This window comes from Balaenoptera borealis, assembly GCF_965194805.1.
Source record: "Balaenoptera borealis genome assembly, chromosome: 20".
NCBI classification, from domain to species: domain Eukaryota; kingdom Metazoa; phylum Chordata; class Mammalia; order Artiodactyla; family Balaenopteridae; genus Balaenoptera; species Balaenoptera borealis.
In genome coordinates, this window is record NC_138879.1 from 51,415,207 (window position 1) to 51,437,511 (window position 22,305).

The 22,305-nt window shown below is 44.0% G+C and overlaps 1 protein-coding gene across 1 annotated transcript; it reads right to left on the reverse strand.

Moving 5' to 3' along the window:
• Window positions 1-8,393: 8,393 nt before the first annotated feature.
• On the reverse strand, window positions 8,394-19,321 carry ZFP3 (ZFP3 zinc finger protein). Its single transcript, XM_082370713.1, has 2 exons — window positions 18,984-19,321; window positions 8,394-10,136 (listed from the first exon to the last, which is right to left on the reverse strand). The coding sequence occupies exon 2, from the start codon at window positions 10,126-10,128 to the stop codon at window positions 8,617-8,619; it is 1,512 nt and encodes a 503-aa protein (XP_082226839.1). The 5' UTR covers window positions 10,129-10,136; window positions 18,984-19,321; the 3' UTR covers window positions 8,394-8,616.
• Window positions 19,322-22,305: the final 2,984 nt, after the last annotated feature.

Consider the following 22,305-nt stretch of genomic DNA (forward strand, 5'->3'; position numbering starts at 1 on the left):
AAGGCCCAAATTGAATTCTAGAGATGAAAGATATGTCTGAGATGAAAAATGTACTGGATAGAAACTATCCCAAATGAAAAACAGAGATTAAAAAATACTTTTTTAAAAAAAAATAGATGAACAAAGCATCAATCAGTAAGTTGTGAGATAGCTTTAATCAACCTAACACATGTGTAATTAGAGTCCCAAGGGAAAGAAAGAGGAAAGCAGAAAAACATTTGAAGAAATAACAGCTAACAACTTTCCAAATTTGCTGTAAACTATAAATCTACAGATCCAAGAAGTTCAACAAACACAAAGCAGAAGAAACGTGAAGACAGATACACCAAGGTACTATCAAAATCGAATTGCTTAAAGCCAGTAATAAATACATAGGCAGCAGAATTGCTTGAGATATGGAATTTCATTTTAGAAACAAGAACTAAAACATATAAGCAGTAGAAAGTATTGACTTTTCCTATAAGCACTTCACAATGGAATTCCCACTTGTAAAGGAAGAAATCTTCTGTGATAGACCTGCAAACATAATACATTGGCCCTGACAAAGAAACAGTGTTATAATGGTAATTAGATTCCCATGTCAACTCACAAGGGCTACTTAGTGTCCCTAAGGTAGATGAAATAATGTACATTTAAAATAAAACACAGAAAGAAAAAAAAACAGGAAATAAAAATAAGTACAATGTAGTGGTTAAGATGCAATTTTTATTCTCTTTGAATTCTAACACTTTTGAGAAAGCATCTTTAACTTGGGGTAAATCAGAGGAGAAAGAAAGTGGGTAAAGGAGAAAAAGAAACTGCATTTATTGGGTTCCTACTATACACAAAGCAGTGGACTGTCAGATATACCATTTTGTACTATACTCCCACAAACTTGAAGGGTGGGTATTTTCCCCACTTTATGGATGAGGAAATTGAAATTCAGGGAATAACCAAGATTAGACAATCCATGATGAATTCTGAAGGGACTTCTGGGTGTGTTTGGGGTCTTTACAGGCTGGTGGCACTGGTTATTTGGTTGTTTGCCTTAAAACCAAATGGCTACTTTTTCCTTGATTCACTTGCATTTCCTGCATTACTACTGTTTCTTTGCCTAATTGGAATTTATTTCTAGCTAACGAATGGGTCCATGTGGCATAGAGAGAAAAAAGGGACACTTTTTCCCAAGGTACCTGAGCAAACATTTTAAGAGAAAAAGAAGCTCTCCCGCTCTCCCTCTCTTCCTTCTTTCCTCTTTCCCTCCCTCTCCCTCCACCATGTGAGGACATAGTGAGAAGGTGGTCATCCACAGCCAGGAAGAGAGCTCTCAGTAGGAACCAAATTGGCTGGCATCTCAATCTGGGATTTGTAGCCTCCAGAACTGTGAGAAAATAAATTTCTGTAGAAAGGAAGGAAAGAAAGAAAGGGGGGGGGGGCAGTGAGGGAGGGAGAGAGGAAGAAAGGAAGGAAGGAAGAGAGAGAGAGGGAGGGAGGGAGGGAAAGAAAGGAAGGAAGGAAGGAAGGAAGAAGGAAAGAAAGAGAAAGGAAGGAAGGAAGGAGGAAGGAGGGAGGGAGGAAGGAAGGGAAGAAGGGAGAAAGGAAGAAAGAAGGAAAGGAGTTAAAGAGGCATTGCCTGTATTCAATGGACAGAACATCCAGCCTGACAGGGTTCTGCTGTAGATAGTGAGGCTCCCAACATATGGTTTGTCCTGCAATAGATTCTAATCCTTTCAATAACAAGTCATTTAAAAACTAATTTTCATGGAATTCCCTGGCCATCCAGTGGTTAGGACGCCACACTTTCACTGCTGAGGGCCCAGGTTCAACCCCTGCTCAGGGAACTAAGGTCCCGCAAGCTGTGTGGCTCAGCCAAAAAAACAAAACAAAACAAAACACACAAAAACAACTAATTTTCAAGATTATCCTGAGCATACTACTACATATGAAGAAAACATAAGCCTGTGATGATGCTGAAGCAGCTGCAAAAATAAGAATACTGAATCCCAGCAAATACATTTAAGATACAGCTCACATGAAGAAAACAATATAATATATCCAAAAGGATGGAAATAATGTATAAAAACAGAAACGAGATCAAGAAGTAAACAAAGGCTCTTATGAAAGAAAGATTTTGAGGATGGTACAGGTGAAGTATCTGATTTGGGTTTTGTTTTGTTTCAGTGCTGAAAGTTGCAAGGAAAAGAGGTGTGTTTAAAGCAATCTGTGGCTATCTTGCATTTGAGTAAATCGTATAGTGGATCAATTCCCTCAGCTAAAGAAAGGTTTTGGCTCAACTGTTTAACATTTTACGTGTCCCCATATCACATAAAGAGATACAATTTATATTAGATGGGTGATATAGACCTTTAATGCCATGGCCATCATTTTAGGGGATAAAGGATCTGCATGGAAGAATAAAGGACAGCAAAGGCATTATGATTCTACATTCAGTTAATTAAATTTGAAATGTCCAATTCATCATTTATGGCCTCTTATTTATTTAAGTCATTCATTGGTTAATTTTTGAGTGGCAACCCTGGGCTGAATGCGATACGCTCTTCTACAACAAGGTAGCCCTGTCCTCAAGGAGCAGGATAAAATCAGCTGACGCAAAGGGCATTTCCAGTCTAGTGACATCAGTAAAGAAGAGGAAAGGTCAGAGCGAAGTTTCAGGCTGGAATGAAAGTGTCCTACAGTGAGTAAATCCCCAGATCGCTGTGCACTGAGGATGCTCTGACGCTGAAATTGGTGAGAGTTCAGATCAGAGGTTTTTCCACATTGGTATTCCAAGGGCCTCTCCAATACAAGTTTTCTGATGAACTCCAAGGTGGGAATTCTGTCTGAAGGTGGAATTCATTACATTAGCAGCGTTGCTCACCAGTGTGAACTCTCTGATGCAGAGAATCTCAGCTCCACCCGACCCCATGAAGACCTCTCGGCTCTTCCCCACATTCGCTGCACTCCTGGGATTCCTCCCACTTGGGAGTCAGTGGAGTGGAGTGTGGATTATAGCCCTCCTGTGACTAAAGTTCCGCCCTGGCCCCAGCACAGCCCAGCTCAGAGAATGCCGACATAACCAGCAGATCAGGGGCACAGAAGCATTTTTCTCCTTTCTAGAGGATGTTTTGGGTAATCTGCCCACTCCAATGCATAATCACCCTTCTTAGCAAAAGGCCTCAAATGATCAACTCTGCTGGCCACCCTGCGCTCATTCCCCCCACATCTGTCGTCTTAGTTCCTCCAGCAGCCTCAGAGGACAGTGCTTTCTTCCTTCTTTCTGAAGCCAAACCTGCCTTCTGTACCTTGAGTATGTCCTTTCCCACAGCCACTAAATTAAATTTTAATAATTAGTTATTAGATAAGTATCTTAATAGGCCTGGTTGGAAGTTCGAAAGAACCTGGGCCGCGGCAAGGACTCCATGAACATCTGGGAACGGCGGAATAGATCCCACCCTGGGATGTGAAACGTCCTCACAAACGACAAATCACGGCGGTCTGAGAGACACCAGCCCAGGTCCCGTCCGGCGGGCGCCCCAAGACTTGACTTCGGGGTCAGCAGCGCGCAGCGTCCCACTCTCGGGGCCCTCCCGCCTCAGCCTCCTGTCCCCACCGGTCACCAGCAAAAAGGCACCCCGGGCCTCGACCAATCACGTCGCGCGCCGCCCCGGCCCGCCCCCGCCCGCCAGGTGGCGCACGGACAAGGGTCCCCAGGCTTCCGAGAGCGGCCCCAGCCTCAGGGCTCGGTGAGGCTCCTATCAATACCTCTTGGTCCCGGAGGCAGTGGCGGCCGAGCGCGTTCGATGACTTAGAGGTTCGTCGGTGTCGGTGCCGGCAAAGTTGGGTCCACCGATGAAAACACTGCCTGCAAAGCGTAGTACAAATAAATAAAACATCAGCATTCTCGTCGGCGGCACCGCAGGAGAGATGCGAGTCGCGGCCGAGTCCCAGTGCGAGGCCCGGGCTGGAGACAAGGACGTGGCAGGGACGGCCAGCGGGTGCAGAGGGGTGAGCTCGCGTCCTGGGGCTCGAAGAGGGGGCCGCGCCTGCCTCGTCGGCCGCCGCTCCCCAGCTCTCAGGGAGGAGGCGGGCTTCCTGCTCCGTGGGAGAACCGAAGCCTTCTCGCCTACTCCCCCCCTCCGCATCGCTGACCTCTACTGCATAGCTCAAGTCCCCACCAGCCTCGTAGCGCTTAGCCCCCGCGCCTCGCACAGGTCCCAACGCGTCGTAGGGGCTCAGCAGGTGGTTGATGAATGTGCAGGGGCCCCGCTATTGAGGCTCCTTGCCTCAGGTTATCACCAGAATCACCACGCCCCGCTTCCCACTGGATTTTACTGAGGCTCCAACTCCCGTTCACTTTCAGGGGTTCACCCAGGCGGATGGTCCTGTCATAGCTTCATCCCCAAAGCTGAGGGATGTGATGAGGGAGAGGTTATTGCGGGTTACTTGGTAATTTGTTTTATAGGTAAAAGTTTGATTTCAGGACCGTGTAAAGGACTACAGGGGTCCAAAGATGAGTTTCAGATGGTCCATGAATTCCCTGAATTTGCATGCACATTTTTCTAGGTAGAGCTTTCCTGAGTCTCAAAGATCCCGTACCTAACAACCTAAGGAAACTGCCTCAGACCAGGAGTCACTCAGGAGAACATGTTAAAACAAAACAATAATAAACACCAGCACAGAAATCTCAGTAACATTTTTTTAAAATCCAGAATAGCTTTTTTTTTTTCCCCCCTGCACCGCAAGGCTTGTGGGAACTTAGTTCCCTGACCAGGGATCGGGCCCTCAGCAGTGAAAGCACGGAGTCCTAACCACTGGATCACCAAGAAATTCTAGATCCAGAATACCTTACATTAAGTTGATAATCATGAAAAACTGTATCTAGATAAACAAAGTAAGTAACATTTGCCCTGTTATGAAAGATAAAAGACCTCACCAAGCAAAGCAGAAGATCAAGGACCGAGTAAACAGGACTTCCCTGGCAGTGTAGTGGTTAAGAATCCGCCTGCCAATGCAGGGGACACGGGTTCGAGCCCTGGTCCGGGAAAATCCCACAGGCCGTGGAGCAAGTAAGCCTGTGTGCCGCAACTACTGAGCCCGCGTGCCACAACTACTGAAGCCCACGAGCCTAGAGCCCGTGCTCCGCAACGAGAAGCCACTGCAATGAAGCCTACGCATCGCAACAAAGAGTAGCCCCTGCTCACCGCAACTAGAGAAAGCCCTCACGCAGCAATGAGAACCCAACACAGCCAAAAAATAAATTAATTTAAATAAATAAATAAATAAAAGGACAGAGTGAACAGCTTACATAAAACCGGAAGCTACCAGAGCACATGTTGGGGTACTAAGGTGAAATTTATAGGATGGCAGGAAAATGGCATACAAAGTCATATTAAGACCATAATGAAACAATGTACTTTGGAATATACTTAGAAAGGCATCAAATCAGTAAAATTGTAAAGAAATACTTTATTTACATAAAGTGTTAATATACCAGTAAAACTGTTTAATTAGGGAAGGATGAAAATGTACATGGTTAAGTCTGCAAAAATTCTGAAGGGTATTTCTGGGTATTTTGGTAGGTTTTTGAGACTGTGAGGCCTGGTATTTTTAATGGGTCTAAAATTAAGAAAATTCACATCTTTTCTTTCCTTGATAGAATTCTACTTGCACTAGATTATGACTACCAGTCAATTATATTATGGTCAGATTTTGGCTCCCAAGAAAATTGAGGGGCAGGGGGCAAACAAGGAAAAGAGAGAAATATTTCTGAGCTAGCTGGGTGTAAGGTGGATAAGGGCAGGTAGTGAGGTTACAGGATGTGTGTATAGTGTATATAACAAGGTGGAAATAATTTCATTCACCAGAATTTCTCTTGGGAAAGCACTAATATATGTTGGAAAATTCTTCTTAGAATGAGAGGTGAGAACTTCCTCCCTTAATATGATCAGGCACAACAAAAATTGGTCACTAAATTGCCTTCTAGTGTTCCAATGAGTGGTCTGTTATTGAAGGGCCTAAAAAGGAGCTGAGGTGGCAGCCCTCTCTGAACCCCCTTCTCCACCTCTTACACACCAGAATCTTGAGTAAAGTCCGTATTACTCATGGATGTTTCTGTGAGGGGATCCTTTCTGGGGAGCTTGAAGAGGTGCTGAGTTCTATATTAAGGGCTGGTAAGGGGTGAATGTGCAAATAAAATATTCAAACACAGGAATAAGAAGTTAAGGGAATAGGTAACATCCAGGTTTCACGTGAGAAAGATATGTTCGGGTATAATTCAATTTGAGCTTGAGTGATGAAAAAGGAATGAGAGCACACTGCACTTGTAAACACCCTATGGAAAGAGATAAGTTAAAGAACTTCTGCCAACGTCTAACTACTAGAGACAGAGGTACCTGGAAGGATTTGGAAACTGTGTAATCAGCTGTTTTCTGTTTGTTTTGATATGGACTTTTTTTTTGTCTTTATTGAATCTGTTACAATATTGCTTCTGCTTTATGTTTTGGTTTTTTGGCCTTGATGCATGTGGGATCTTAGCTCCCTGCCCAGGGATCGAACCCACACCCCTGCATTGGAAGGCAAAGTCTTAACCACTGGACCGCCAGGGAAGTCCCCATCAACTGTTTTACTTGTACAGCCCTTTTCTCAAGCCAAGGGCATGAGCCCGGGGGTGGGGCACATATTGGGGTACAGAATAAACCCACTTGATGGCTTTTGGCTATGACCAATTATGTTTCCAAGGACATGATTTAAATCCATTATATTCAAATTCATGTAGTAATTAATAATGAAGAGAAAATGTACAAAGGATTTCGAATAAGGCAGTAGTAATGCATGCACCTATTCACAGTACAGCACAGTGCTTAGGAGCACAGCTCAGGGCTGGAGTCTTGGCTCTAGCACTTACCAGCTGCGTGATCATGGGCAAGTTACTTGACATCTCCCCTGCCCCTCACCTTTCAAATTGGGGTAAGAGTACCCACATCACTGATGGTTGTGCAACTCCATAAATTAAAAAGCATTCAACTGAACACTTAAACAGGTGAATTTTATGGTATGTTAATTATACCTCAATAAAGCCATTTTGTTTGTTTGTTTTTAAAAAAAGAGTACCCACATCATAGGGAGGCTGTGAAAACAAAAATGTAAACTGTCTGGCACTGTGCCTGGCACATAGTAAAAATTCAATAAATACTAGTGATTAGTATTAGTGTAATAAAGAGATTAAAGAATAAAACACTGAAGATATATAAATTTTTAAAAAAAGAAAAAAGGAATTATTGGGCCAGTTGAAACTTGAGATCATTTAGTTCAACTCCCCTCATTTTACAGATGAGGAAATTAGGGATCAGCAGGTGAAGTGCCTTATTCAAGGTCTAATTCTAAGACCAGACCCCAAGCAAGCTGGATCCCCGTTAGTGCAATTCCCACTACCACTCACTGCCTCAGAAACACTGACACATGAAAAATCGAGGATGTGTTTCCTTGAAGAAAAAAAAAAAAAACACGTAAGAGAACACAGAAAACACATGTAGAGATGCTGAAGAAAGAGAATTCCAAAGCCAAGGGCAAACTGAGAAGAGGCTGTCACATCCTGGCCTATCAGCCAGGGACCCCAGCAGTGGGGCCCAGGCCATGAGAGCCTAAGTGCTTCGGCAGGGCAGGGTCCTGGTCAGTCAGGTGAACCAGCTCGTCACTGTGGCCAGGAGCCTAGTGACGATGAAGCTGCAGTCCTCTTTGTTATTTCCTGACACAGGATCTGTCAGCAGCAGCAGAAGCTGGGGCCCAAAGTGAATGCAGCGAGTTCTTGGGAGCAGTCAGTCTGAGTGGCCCTGAAGTGGGAAAGAACTGCAAAAGAGCTGCTTCTGCAGTCAGTCTGAGTGGCCCTGAAGTGGGAAAGAGCTGCAAAAGAGCTGCTTCTGCCCATGCTGAGTAGTCTGGCCTCACTTGTTTATCCCCTGGCCTTGCTAATCAGCCCCTCTGGATTCTGAGGGCCTTCACTTACAATCCTATAAATTGCTTGTCAGTTTCCTCCATCATGGCACCCTCTCAGATGACTGAGGAAGCCTAGCAGGAGATGGGAAATGACCCAAGCTTCCTGCTTCTTCATTAATGCTGCCATCTTCCAAGGGAACTTGATAGAAAGTTTGGAAGATTTTGAAGCTAATAAAAGCTTACTAAATTCCAATGCTAAACAGTGGGAAAGAGAGAGGTGTGTCTTCTAGGCCATGACTTTAACATTTCAGGAGATAATATTCGAAGGGTCAACTCTGTCATTCCTAGGAAGTGATGGTGGAATGTTCCTCCATTTTTCCTGAACAGTAACAATTTGGGCTAGATGGCCAGTAAAGACCCCTAATGTTATGTGATCCACTAGTGGGGAGGGAGGAAGGAAAGGAAAAAGGGATAGTGGAGAATTAAGGCCTGAAACAGCTTTTATGATTTAACTCAGTACACTGAAACTTCTCAATGAATAGTTCATAAAAGTGCCTCATCCTTTTTGACCAACTGTTTAAATAAAAATCAGTAAAAGGACAGAGGAGGTTCTGTCCATTCATTTGATCTGAGAACCTGGGGTACAGACTGAGAACAGTAAGTCTGACTTCAGCTTTTCCACAGAAGGCTTTCATGTTTTGCAGATCATTCCATACAGTGAACACTTTGATGTCGGAGGAGGTGAGAACTCCGACTAAAGGTCTTCTGACATTCTTGGCACTCGTAAGGCTTCTCTCCAGTGTGAATTCTCTGATGTATGATAAGTTGGGAATGCTGGCTGAATGTTTTCTCACACTCATTACATTCATAAGGTTTCTCTCCAATGTGAATTTTCTGGTGGAGAAGCAGCTCAGAGTTATCCCAAAAGGTTCTGGCACATTCATTACATTGATGAGGTTTCTCTCCAGTATGAATTCTCTGGTGGACAATAAGGTGAGAGGTCCGCCTAAAAGCCTTTCCACACTCAAAGCATTCATAGGGTTTCTCTCCAGTGTGAATTCTCTCATGTCTAAGAAGTTCTGAGTTTCCCCTAAAGGCCTTCCCACATTCCTTACATACATAGGGCTTCTCACCAGTATGAATTCTAATATGTCTAATAATCTCTGAGTTCTGGCCAAAAGTTTTCCCACATTCATTACATTCATATGGTTTGTCTCCTGTATGAATTCTTTGATGCCGGATGAGCTCAGAACTCTGACCAAAGCCTTTCCCACATTCATTACACAGATAGGGTTTTTCTCCAGTATGAATTTTCTGGTGTCTAATGAGGCCTGAGCTATGCTTGAAGGCTTTGCCACACTCATTGCATTCATGGTATCTTTCTTCAGTATGAATTCTCTGATGCTGAATAAGCTGTGAGCTAACCCTAAAGGTCTTCCCACATTCATTACATTCATATGGTTTCTCCCCAGTGTGGATTCTCTGATGTAGAATAAGGGCTGAATTCTGACTGAAGGCTTTACCACATTCTTCACATTTATAAGGTCTCTCTCCAGTGTGAATTCTGTGATGGTGGATGAGATGGGAACTCTGAATGAAGGCCTTTCCACATTCATTACAAGCAAAGGGCTTCTCTCCAGCATGAATTCTCAGGTGCCTTCGAAGGCTTGAGTTAGTTCCAAATGTTTTTCCACATTCTTTGCATTCAAAGGGTTTCTCTCCACTATGAACTCTCATATGCTGAATAAGATGTGAGTTCTGATTAAAGGCTTTCCCACATTCTTTACATGTATGAGGCTTTTCTCCCAGAGGACTTCTATATGTTTTATTAGGTCCTAAATTCTCTATGAAGTTTTGGCCAGAAGCAGCAAATGTGCTAACTGCCTCTGCCGTAGTATCTCCCTGATATGTGATCAGGTTTGAGCTAGGACTGTAGACTCTCCCACTTTCATTATTCTCATGGTCTTTCTCACTTGAGGGTGATTTCTTAAAGATAATCAACCCTGATGCAAAGTCTCTCTCCTCAGGAGACACCTGCTCCAGAATCTCTTCTGTGGACTCTCTGGAATGCTCCTCCAGTATGTCTTCTTCACATGCTGCTCCAAACTCGTGACCCTGATAAACCACCTTTGGAAGTTTTTCTAATATTGCCCCATGTGGTTCAGATTCTTCAGAAATTTCTTCCTTGGGAATTACCTCCTTGTTCTCAGTCCCCATCTCACAATCTGAAATGAGAGAGGGTAAGTCTGTGAAGTGGCTGTATCACAGCTAAATGAAGCCAATACTAGGGAGTATGGAGCTTGACATGGTTCTGACAGCACCCAAAAGCACCTCTGTATCTGGTGAGATTACAGGACGCTATTGAAGAGAAGAGAAAGATTTAGGATTATGGTGGACATGCTACACAAAGAGCTGACGCTGACTGAAAAGAGTGAGGGAAATTATCAGAGGAAGAGATTTAAGGAGAGAAATAGGAAATGGATGGTAAGAAGATGCTGATAAAAGTTCCATAATATTAACAGTGAATTGAGGCAGAACCTGAGGTTGGTAATAAAAACATTTAAGGAAAATTGTGGCCATGTTAATAGATGGCACATGGAAAAGGTTGGGAAAGGGACAAAAATGACTAATATAACCTTTGGGTTTATAGAGGAAGAAACCAGAAATGAGTAGCAAGAAGAACTATTTTTAGCCCAGTTCTGTGGTGCTCACCAGCTCTAGAGAATAGGGGATTGTATATGTTGTAGGGGTTACCTATTCAAAAGGTTAATGTGACTTAGTTATAACAGGGACAGAAGGAACCACCCTTGGCTCCCGTATATTTGGATGAAGTATGGTTCTAGCTTAATTTTCTCCAGATGGTTACTAAATTGTATCAATACCTAATTTTCCCTACTAATTAGAAATGCCTCCTATACCATAGTCTAAAATTCCATATATATCTGGGTCAATTTCCAGGCTCCATTCAGTTCTATTGATCTATTCCCTCTCTAATACCAAACTGTTCAACCTACTGTAGCTTTAAATTTTTTAATATGTTAGAGAAAGTGCTCTCTCATTAGTCTTCTTTTTCAAATATTCCTGTCTATTCTCCTATTTTTCCAAATAAATTTTAGTATAATTTTGTAAAATTTCCAAACTTACCCTGATGTTTTTATATCCATCACGTTTCTGTATGTCTTCTCTTTTAGTGAGTTTTTCTTATATTTTCTAACTGGTTGTTATTATATATATATATGTGTGTGTGTGTGTGTATATATATATACACATATATATATACATACATATAGCAATGCTGTTGATTTTTACTTACTAATATTGTAATTGGTCTCTTTATGTAATTTTCTTAGCACTTTTTTTTTTTTAGTTTTTAAAAAATTTATTTTATTTATTTTTGGCTGCACTGGGACTTCGTTGCTGCACGCGGGCTTTCTCTAGTTGCAGCGAGCAGGGGCTACTCTTCACTGCGGGGCGCGGGCTTCCTCTAGTTGCAGCGAGCGGGGGCTACTCTTCGCTGCGGTGCACGGGCTTCTCATTGCAGTGGCCTCTCGTTGTGGAGCACGGGCTCTAGGTGTGCGGGCTTCAGTAGTTGTGGCACGTGGGCTCAGTAGTGGTGGCTCGCAGGCTCAGTAGTTGTGGCGCACGGGCTTAGCTGCTCCACAGCATGTGGGATCTTCCCGGACCAGGGCTCGAACCCGTGTCCCCTGCATTAGCAGGCGGATTCTTAACCACTGAGCCACCAAGGAAGCCCCTCTTAGCACTTTTTATAAATCTTAAAGCCTATACTTTTTTAAAACTTCTAAAAGGCTGTGGCAAGGATTTTTAGTTGTCTATCCCAATCTCCACTCTTCCCCACCTCATCAGCAACAGAATAATGAATTTATTTTTGTAGCAATGAGGCTGCCTAAAGAAATATATTCTCAGCCTTCTTTGCAGCTAGATTTGGCTATGTAACCAGTTTCTGGCCAATGAGACAGTAAAATGCAAATGACAGCACAAGGGACTTCTGGGATATCTCCTTAAAAGTAAGGGGATACATCTCTTCACCTTCTTCTTCTATGCTGCGCCTGGGGCATGAAGTGATAGCTGAAGTGCCATCTTGGACCATGAGTTCACCAGCATACCCTACAGTGGGACAAGAACAGGAAGGAACCTGGGTCCCTGATGACTCTGTGGAGCTGCCATACTTGCCCTGGAATGCCTGCCTCTGGACTTCTTTTATCTAACAGAGAAACAAGCTTTTTCCTTGCTTAAGCTATTATGGTTTTTTAATTTATGAAGCCAAACTTGCTCCTAATTGGTACAATGGCCCCAGGGATTTATCTATCCCCTCACAGAAGTAAGGTCCAAATGCTGGGGAAATGAGCCCAGCTTCTGTTCAGGTATTAAGCAACCGGGAGCTAATATTGAAGAGAAGAGGCCCTTTGCCTAGAGCAGTGTGCATCTGTGCACCACAGCAAATCTGAGCAACACAATCCTCCCATCAATAAAAGTGTTAATTGCAGAAGGTGATTCTCAAGGGGGAATGGGGCAGCTATGGGACTTCATCCTTATATTGCAGAGTCATGGAATGGTTTTTAAGCCAAGGCATGACACAGTTCACGGTCAGATTAGCATTTCAGGTAGATGCACACAAGTGGCCATTTAGTGGCTGAACCAGAAAGCAGCAGCCCAGGACATAAAGGAGATCAGTTAGAAGTCTGATGCAGTCATCAAGGCAAAGGGTGATGAGATCTAACTAGGGTAATAGTGGTAGTGTGAATGAAGAGGAAACAGACTAGAGAAGTGCTTGAGAGGACAAATTCTCTAAGACTTGGGGTATGATTGGATATAGGTGTAAGGAAGGTGTAATTAGATGGATAGTGATACCACCAAGGCTGGGAATACTGAGGAGCAGCTAGTTTAGGGGGAAAGATGATAAATGAGCTGTGTTTTAGACAAGATGAGTTTCAACACACCCATACAGAAGAACCAAGGAATCAGTCAAAATATACTGGTCTAAAGCTTAGAGCAGTCAGGACTAGAGATACAGACTTGAGAGTACTCAGCATAGACAATAATGAGTATAGTTGTGACAACTGTCACATAATGAAGACAGAAACCTAGAAAGCCAAGGCCAACATTGAAGAGTACTCCAGTTAACTTCCATGTTCCCCTCCAGATCTTTCAACTTTTCTTCACCCTGCTCTCTGCCCTAGAAGGTAACCTATATAGCACTCATCAAGAGGCCCTCTGGCTTCCAGTTGTGTTCTGCCAATGGGGAGCCCCAGCAGGGGGCTGGAAGGAGGGAGGAGAGTGAGGTCAGAGTATTTATCCTCCTGGTTCCTTCCCATGAGATCACCTTGGGTTCATGGTGTCCCTCAATTGAAGTTCATTACTCCTCTCAAGGAGTCATCCTACCCAGTTGTCTCTGTGGGTTCCAGGCCCTCCACTACCTCTTGTCTCCTCTGGCCTAGGGCTGGTGACTACTCTGCTATTGCCAATCTCAGCTTCCTCAGTACCCTGCCTACACCTACATCTTTTATATTAACTTCTTTGCAAATAAACCCTACTCAAATTATCCTAATTTGAGCGAAGTACCTGTTTCCTGTTAGGACCCTAATGATAAAGGGGTAGGTAGAGGAAGAGAAGCCTGCCAAGAAGAGAAAGAATGGTTAGTGAAGTAGGAGAAGAACCAGGAAAAGTGTCATAAAAGTCATCAAGGCAATGGCAGAGGGAATTACAAAGCGTCACACACAGTTGATCCAGTAGGATAAGAACTGGAAAACGTCTGCTGGGACAATTAGGTGGTCACAGATGACATGTGAAAACAGAGTCAATGGAATGACAGAAGCAGAAGCCAGGTGGCAGTGGACTGATTAATTAATTTGCTGCTTCTTTCAAAAAATTTGGGTGAAAGGAGAGGACCAAGATGGGCAGTAGTGTAAAAGGTCAAAGAAAGTCAAAGAAGGATTTTCTCTGATGGTAGAGATTTGAACATGCTTATATTAGAAAGGATGGTGCCAGTAGAGAGGAAGGTTAAGAGGGAAGAAAAGATGAGATTACTGAAGAAATGAAGATCCTGAGAGGCAGGAGAGACTGGGGTCAAGTGGCAAGGGAAGGGGAAAGGGGTGATTTTGGGGTGCCCTTTGTACTGCCCTTTTTCTCTGCCCAGCCTCCAGTCATCCACAGGACCATACCCTGGGGCCTCCCTAGTCACTCAGGGGTGCAGCCCTGGTAAGCCCTCTTTCCTGACACCTGGAAGGATCTCCTACTGAAATCCTGAAGTGTTGGAAGCTCTTTGTGCTACCCCTAAAAATAACCTGGAATCTTCTTCAACTTTCCCCCTCTCAGCGCCTTCTCTAATTTTCCCTTGGCATAAGGGCAGGCACCCAAAAACTGGATTTCTCCTTTTCACTGAAATTTTTGAAAATTATAGATAATGTGTACCTATGTAACTGTAAGAATCCATTGTAGAGAATTTAGCTATCTTCATCCATGGTACTATTTGAGTTAGAAAGCACTGTCTTAAATAAATTTCTCTCTAATGCTCAGCCAAGAACAAGTTCCACAAGCTGGTATTTCAGTCCCTATCTACTTCTGACCCCCTTACTGGCCTTTCCTTTTCACCAGCATCTCTCCTATAGTTACTTCTTTTCCAGCATCAAGCTCCATACAAAGTCAGCATTCATAAAACCCACATCTGTCCCACACCATATGGAAAATCACGTGTCCACGGTAAAACAAGATGCAAGACATAGAAGTTAGGTATGTATATCTATCCCCAACTTCAACACCTGGTTCAAAATTCTAGTCCAGAAAGTCTTCCCCAACTAAAATTTGCCCCCTGATTATTCTTTTACTTTGCATTCCACCAGTGACATGATATTAATGCCATTTGTTAAATATTGTTTTGTTTAATAGATACCTTCTCATATACCAATCAATGCCATCCTCCTTTTTTTTTTCTTTTGGATGCACTGTGTGGCATGCAGGATCTTAGTTCCCTGACCAGAGATCAAACCCATGCCCCCTGCAGTGGAAGCGCAGAGTTCTAACCACTGGACCGCCAGGGAAGTCCCAAAGCCATTCTCCTTTTGGTTGATTTTCCAGAGGCACAGATACACATTAGACCTCATCCTCATATGGAAACACTCTACTACTCATAGCATAAATTTAAATTTCCAAACATAATTTCCTATTTTGTCACTTCTTCACGTTTCTAAATTTGAAATTAGTTGTTTCTGGAGAGAGATAAGATGGATGTGCCATCTTAGAAGTAGGATGACCACTCCTGGTCCTCAGTCTGGGGGATGACAAGCATCTACTGGGTCTCCATAGTTCAGAACAGGGTCTTCGACTCTGCAGATCTGGAATTTTTTTTTTTCAATGCACTCAGAAATCCTCATTCACAAAATACTGATGCATAAACCAAATATCCGCCTATTAATTAACCATGAGAAATAAAACTTCAAAAGGACCATACTGTCTACATGAGAAGCCACATAAAACCCTAAAAATTGTTTAGATGGCTTACAATCATAGCAGGAAGATTTTTTTTTTTTTTTAATGAACGATTCTTAAATAATGATTCTTGGCCTGGAATTAGGTTAGATGCAGAAAAGTCAACTGGAAAACCTCTAAAAATACTAACTTCCAGGTCCCACAACAGACCTCTCAGAGTCAGAATCTCCAGGAGTAGGCAAAGAAATGTGTATTTTTAACAAGTGCCCAGTTGATTCTGATGCCCTATCAGGTTTGGAAACCACTGTGTTAGACAGTCTGAGTGACTGGAGTTATCTAACTCTCAATCTGGTGCATCTATCTCTACCAAGGTCTGGTCCACCAAGCAGATCAACACATGTGCAAAGCAGCAGGATTACAGATAACACTGCCAGTTCTTGCTCTGCATTCTTTTTTCCTGCCCTCCAACTTGACCCCTCCCCCACCCCTACCCTAAACTTCTGGGAGCAGACAGGGAATATAATACAACTAACTAGGTCACATTTCCATTACGCTTATCAGACTGACCCTAGTTACTGTGACTGGACCTGAGTTTGCCCAAACTGCCTAAATCAGAGTTTACAGCAATCTCTTGGGATAGCAATATCACTTAGTCCTCTGAACTTATCTGCCAAAAACATAGTGATTTTTAGTAAAAAATCATTAAATAATCTATCAGCTGACAGCCTGATTAGGTCTTTTTAAAACGTTGTTAAAACCAAAGATTGGGACTTGAGTTATAAAAGGTCCAAGAATCATTTACTTCCTCAGTAAACTGTCCCCCTGTGTGGCACTCCAGAGGTTTTTCCACCCCAGAGTGATATGCCATAGTAAAATTAAGGAGGGCATGGGTGAGAGGTATGTCTTTCTTTTGTAAAGGAGGAAAAGAGCAATTGTGAAAAAGGAGGTGGAAAAGAGAAATCTATAGGCCACAGGTCCACTCCCAAGCACACTGGTGGTGGGCAAGGGTACAAACTGAAGTCAAGGATCTAGAGACTGATTTCCATTCAACAATCCATGCACTTACAGATGTTATAGAAAATGTTTGTGGACTCCCTCCATGTATGTCATTTGAAGACTACTGCACTTAACAGCATTCTGGGCAGAGCATGGGGTGAGCAAAGCCTCAGAGACTAGGAAGTACAGGAGGAATAAGAAAAGGAACAGAAAGAACATTCTGACCTCAATGTAGCATGTGCAGAGCTGGGGTAAAGAAGGAGAGAAGATAAGTGAGGATGCACTAACCTTCTGGGGAGTAATGAAAGCTCTTACTATGTGCCAAGCAACTTACACACATTCTCTTGTTACACCCTTACAACCTCTTGCTGAGACAAGTATGCTGGAGGCATCAGTGTAGAGAGGAGCGAAATCAGCCAATTGGCGTGCTTTCCTGACTTTCTCCAGCAACACTTCTGACAGCCCCAGAGCAGGCTGGGAATCTGGGGACACGTGTGGTAGAAGAATGAGAGAGTGAGGGACTTGAGGATGTTAGCCAGGACACAGCTGAGATGACCAAGTGAGACAGAGAGACAAATGAAGTGCAGGAAAGAGGGAAGAGTGGAGGTTACAGACAGGGTGAAGGATGTGGTGAGCACATGGATCCAAGGGCAGGAATCCTGCAAATTGGCACGAGGTTTAGTTTTGAAATGTCAAAATTTATAACATACCAAAAGTAACATCCTCTGCAACTATTCAAATTCATGATGAAAAAATGATGAAACATTTTGGATGTCAACTTACAAACATGTAAGGAGATACACAAAGCTTTTCAAATTATTTTACGGGATATTTGAGCAAGAAAGGTTGCAGTGGCCTCGCACTCTTTGCAGGAGATCTGACCTCACCCAAGAGCTACAGGAGTGAGCTCCAAGTGAGTTAACCCAGTTAAGTTAATACCATTCCCCTTGCCAGTGACTGTTCAGAACAGTACGGATTGATTCAGGAATGGACAAATGCCTTCATCTGGGTCAATGATACTCTGAGGAAGTTTGCTGGGAACTTCTGGGAATAGTTTCCTGCTGTCCTGAGAGAACCACGGAAGAGACTTCTACATATTGTTGCATGGAACCGCTGCTGCCATTTCACTACCAGCTGTGGATGAAGGCAGGACAAGCTGAGAAAATCGAGGGGAAATGGAGCCAGCAAGGCCACTAGATTCAGTCATTCCTGAAACCACTTTACCTCTTGACTTCCAATAATGAGAGCTTATACACTTTTATTTTTTAGGCCAGCTTGAATTGTATCCTGTGACTTATGGACAAAAGCATCTTAATTCATAAAAATACTTTCCCTTAACTTCTGAAAGGTCAGATCCTATTAAATACTCAGTATCCAGTACAAGGATCACCTCCTCCCCAAAGTCTTCACTTACACCTGCAGGAAGGAGGTTCTCTCTTGGTCCTCTGAATCAGCATTTCACTCACCTCTTTCTTTGTACTACAGTTATCATGTCGCTTCCTGTTCACTGCTCTCCAATGGCTACAGAATAAAAACTTCTTAACATGGCTCATCATGTCTTCCTGGTCAGGCCCCTGTCTCCCTTCCCATCTCCTGTCCCATGCTCTCCAATGACGGGTGGGAGCTGCAGTCATGCTCAGGGTGCTGCAGTTCAAACACTTCTTATTCTTCAAAGCTTCTCTGCCTTTGAGAACAGGTTATTCCCACTTCCTGGAATACTACTGCCCACCTTTTACACTTAACAAACATCTACAAGACTCAGCTCAGACACAGACAGTCCCCTCTGTCTTCTTCTCTGTCCCTAGGACTCCTTCACCTTGTTGCAGCTACCTCATTGTACTGTTACTCTATTTTCATCTCTGCTTCCTTCTTCAGACCATGAACAAGGATGATGTTCTATTCATCTTTATATTCCCAGCGCCAAGCACATTTCGGGTACCTACTAAATATCTGTTAAATGAATCTGTGTAAATATCTTATTTACATAACTAATCTGTGACACCCTTGAGGACTAACAGGATATTTCATTCATTTTGTATCTAAAGAGCCTAGATCGGTGTCTGACACATAGCTGACATCAATAACTATTTGTAAAAATAAGTTCCTTCTCCCAATCTGGATGACATTTAATTTGAAGCACTGTTATCCTCTTTTCCTCTGTCCTCCTGGTTCCCACAATCAAGAGGGCTCTATTAACTCTGCACTGAAACCTGTCTCCTTTCCGTAACTAACCCTCTTAAACCAATATCCGGCCCTGGGCACAGTCCGCCAGGAGGCCTGAAGTTTATGACACTGCCCGCCATTTCGTCCTCGCAGTTTACTTGGGGATGGAATGTCAGAGGAAACCACAGCTCCCATCATCCCCCACGTAAGGACCGCCGAAGGGGGTGTCCCTGCTGCTCCCGTGCTCGCGGCTGACAGGCAGGGAACCAGGGCGGAGACGGGCCCTGGCCGCGTCCAGGGTATGTGCCGGTGGGGACCCGATGGGGGGTGGGGAGACCATAAAGTCCAAGGTCACAGAGCGAACCCGGGTCAGGCACGGGCCTAAACGTCGGGTTTCCGCAGGGCTAGTGGGCCAGGGGTTCGGGAGCGCAGCACCCTCCACCCCCCGCCGGGACAGAATGAGGTCTCACCTCAGGCAGCTACCGCCCCACACGCGCTCCTCTCGGGCTCCCCGCGCTGCTCCGCCCGCTGCCTCAGAACCCGCAGCTGTTGTCTGGGTTTCACTGGCTACGGGCATCGGCCACTTCCGGTACCCGGGCTGCACTCCAGCCAATCAACGCGCGCCGCACTCCCAGGAGGAACAGGTGGTCGGCAGGCCGGGGTCTCCTCACCCTTTCCTGGCTTGCTTTGCGCCGGTTCTCGCGCTCACCCGAGCCCCATCTCGCCGCTGCCTGCCACACCAGCTCTCTGAAGTGGCCCTGTGCGCCTGGCGATGCCCACTTCAGCCCCAGGATCACTGACGAGCTAGGTCCTCCGAGTTTCCTAGAAAGGCTCCAGGGATGCACTTCCGCCCTGGGATCGGCCGCTCTGCGCGCTGCTGTCACTCCCCAAGCATTGATCTGGACTTCAGAAATTGGAAGTTGGCTTCGCTTTCTCACCGGGCAGAGATCATGCGACCCCCTTAACGCCCCCACCTGCATCCCTTATCCCGTCACTCCCTCCCTTGAACTACACGAGTCTGGTAAACACAGACCCCTACATCCTAGAAACAGGCCAGTCATCTGCTTGGGGCGAAGGGAGACCCGCTCTTGAAGTCAAGGAGGGATTACTGGAGGGAGTGATGTTTGGGCTGAAATCTGAAGGTTGAGCGGGAATTACCCGTGTCAAGAGCGAAGGGGACAGCGGTTCCGGCAATGGGAACGGCATTCTCCCCTAGCCTCCTTATTTCTTGAACAGCTTGACCCTTCTCAACTCAGCACCTTTGTGCTTGTTACTTCCTCTGCCTTTCTTTTGCGCAAAAAGCTTCTCGTTATTCGTGTCTCACTTCAAAGGTAACTGCATAGGAGAAGCCTTCCATCCTATCTAATGTTACCTCAAACTATGATACCCCTCCCAAATATCAGTTACAGGGAAGGACTATGATTGGCCTTGTTTACGTCTGGTGCTCACCCCTGGACTAATCATTGTATTCAGGGGAAAGGGATAGTAGGTTTAGCCAAATCTGGGTCACCTGTCTGCCCCAATTGTGGGGGCAGGCTTCTGTGTTTGCCTCACCATAATCCTATGGAATAGGGAAGGGAGTGACTATTCACAGAAAGTGATATTATGTATATATCTAGTACACAACCTATCAGAAAAAAAAAAAGAAAAAAGAAAGAAAAGGGGAAAAAAAGCTTTTGCTTGAGTTCATGGGATTAGGCCCTAGACTATAGGGTCCATCACTTTAGCCATTCTCACACCAATATCCTTAACTCCTTTGCCCTACTGTCTGCAACTGCCTTGGAAGTTTGTTAACCCTGGATCAGTTGAAATGTCCATTTTCCTTGCCCAGGCTGCTGACAGCTAGTGGGGAAAATCATACATTTTGGAGAAGAACCCCAAAATAAATTTATGGTCTCCCAGAGGTCTTTCACTTCTGCCTAGAAATCATCTTCTGTTTCCCTAGTCAGCTTGTCTACCATTTTCATGATTGCTATTTCAACCTTCTTCATTCTGCTTGAACCTCTGTCCAAGCCATGACCCACCATCACAATCACTGCCACCTGCATTCATCCCAAGGAAAGATGTCCATACTACGAGAGTATCCTGCCGCAGACCAAGAATGGGAGACATTTGGTTCTACTGTCTTTATCTAGTACACCTACATTAACAGTCTTCTGTCTCAAGAACCTAGATCAGTAATTCTCAATCTTGGCTGCACATTGCAATCACCTGGGGAGCTTTTTTTTTAAGTATATGTTTTTATTAGTGAGCAGTATTCAATTATTTGAATACACCACATTTTTTTATCTATTCACTTATTAATAGGTGGTTTCTTGTTTATGGCTATTACAAAGTTGCTAAGAACATTTGTGTATACTTCTTTATATGCACAGATGCATAAGCTTTTATTTCTCTTGGATAGCTGCCTAGGAGTGGAATGGCTGTATCATATGGTAAGCCCATATTTAACTCTTAAAGAATCCAGCAAACCATTTTCTGAAGTGGATGCACATTTTACATTTTCACCAGCCGTGTATGAGTCTTCTTCCTCCACATCCTCGCCAACACTTGATCTGATCAGTTCTTTTTTTCTTTTTCTTTTTAAATTGAGCATTACAATAGAGATCTAGTGGCCTCTTATAAGTGGTTTTGCTTTGTGTTTCCTTACTGACTAATTCACCTGGGGATCTTTAAAAATATTGATGTCTGGTGCCACCCACATAGATTCTGTTGAAAATGATCTGAGATATAGTCTGGGCTTTATTGTTTTGTTTATTTTCCAAGCAATTCCAATATGCAGCCAGCAAGGTTGAAAACCAATAGCTTAGGTCAATGATTCAAAAAGTGTGGTGTCTGAATCAGCAGCATCTGGAATGATGGTTAGAAATGCAAATTCTCAGGCCCCACCCACAGATCTCCTGAATGAGAAACTCTGGAATTAGAGCTGAACAATCTGTGTTTTAACAAGCATTTCAGGAGTTCTAATGCACTCTAAAGTTTGGGTATCACTGGTCCAGACATTAACAGTGCTTCACTTGATCAGCCGCTGTACGTGGGTTAAACAGGAAAAAGATAGGCTGTATCCTCCTGGATGCTCCCCTGCCCACCATCTGCTTCACTACACTAGCCAATTTAGGGGCCGTCTGGAGTAACAGGGACCTACCAAGGGAAGGAGGCCAAGGCACATGGTCCACAAATACCATTCTCATGCCCAGTGTGTATGAGGATGTGTATGACTAGGTAGGGGCTTATGTTTCACTGTCTCCTAACAGGTTCAGGACTTCCATCGAATTGAGTCTTATTAGAGGCAAGTATGAGAAGTTTTGCTCCTTTTGAAAAAAATGGCAGGTAGGAACGTTGGCCACCCTCTTGAATTCACACAGAGACAGGTACATGGAAAATAAAAGCATACTGCTCTTGCTCGACCTTGTCCCTTCTAGCTGTGGAAGATGTGGGAAGGAGAGCTACCAGTACTGGCTACTCTCCTATCTTATACTACAAAACCGTGTCATTTCTCAGATTAGTTTACAACTCTGATTTGGACCTAGTGCTGATCATAATTATATTTTCTATTGTCTATGGACCATATTCCAAGCTACTACCAAACTATTAGTAACAGCACTCAGTGTCCCCTGAGATTTAAATAACATTGTGAATGTAAGTCATTGTTAGGATTCTGGAAGAAATGACCAAAAGCACCAACCCTGCAAACCTTCAGGCCTTTCAAAACCCTTCTCTCCCAGGTGAATAACCCTGGGCCAGGACACAAGGACACTCACTTGGATAGCTTTCTCTTCCTGTAAACTTCTC

Bases quoted from the DNA above. Each gene is read 5' to 3' on its own strand.
- ZFP3 (XM_082370713.1), bottom strand. From the start codon at position 10,128: ATGGGGACTGAGAACAAGGAGGTAATTCCCAAGGAAGAAATTTCTGAA.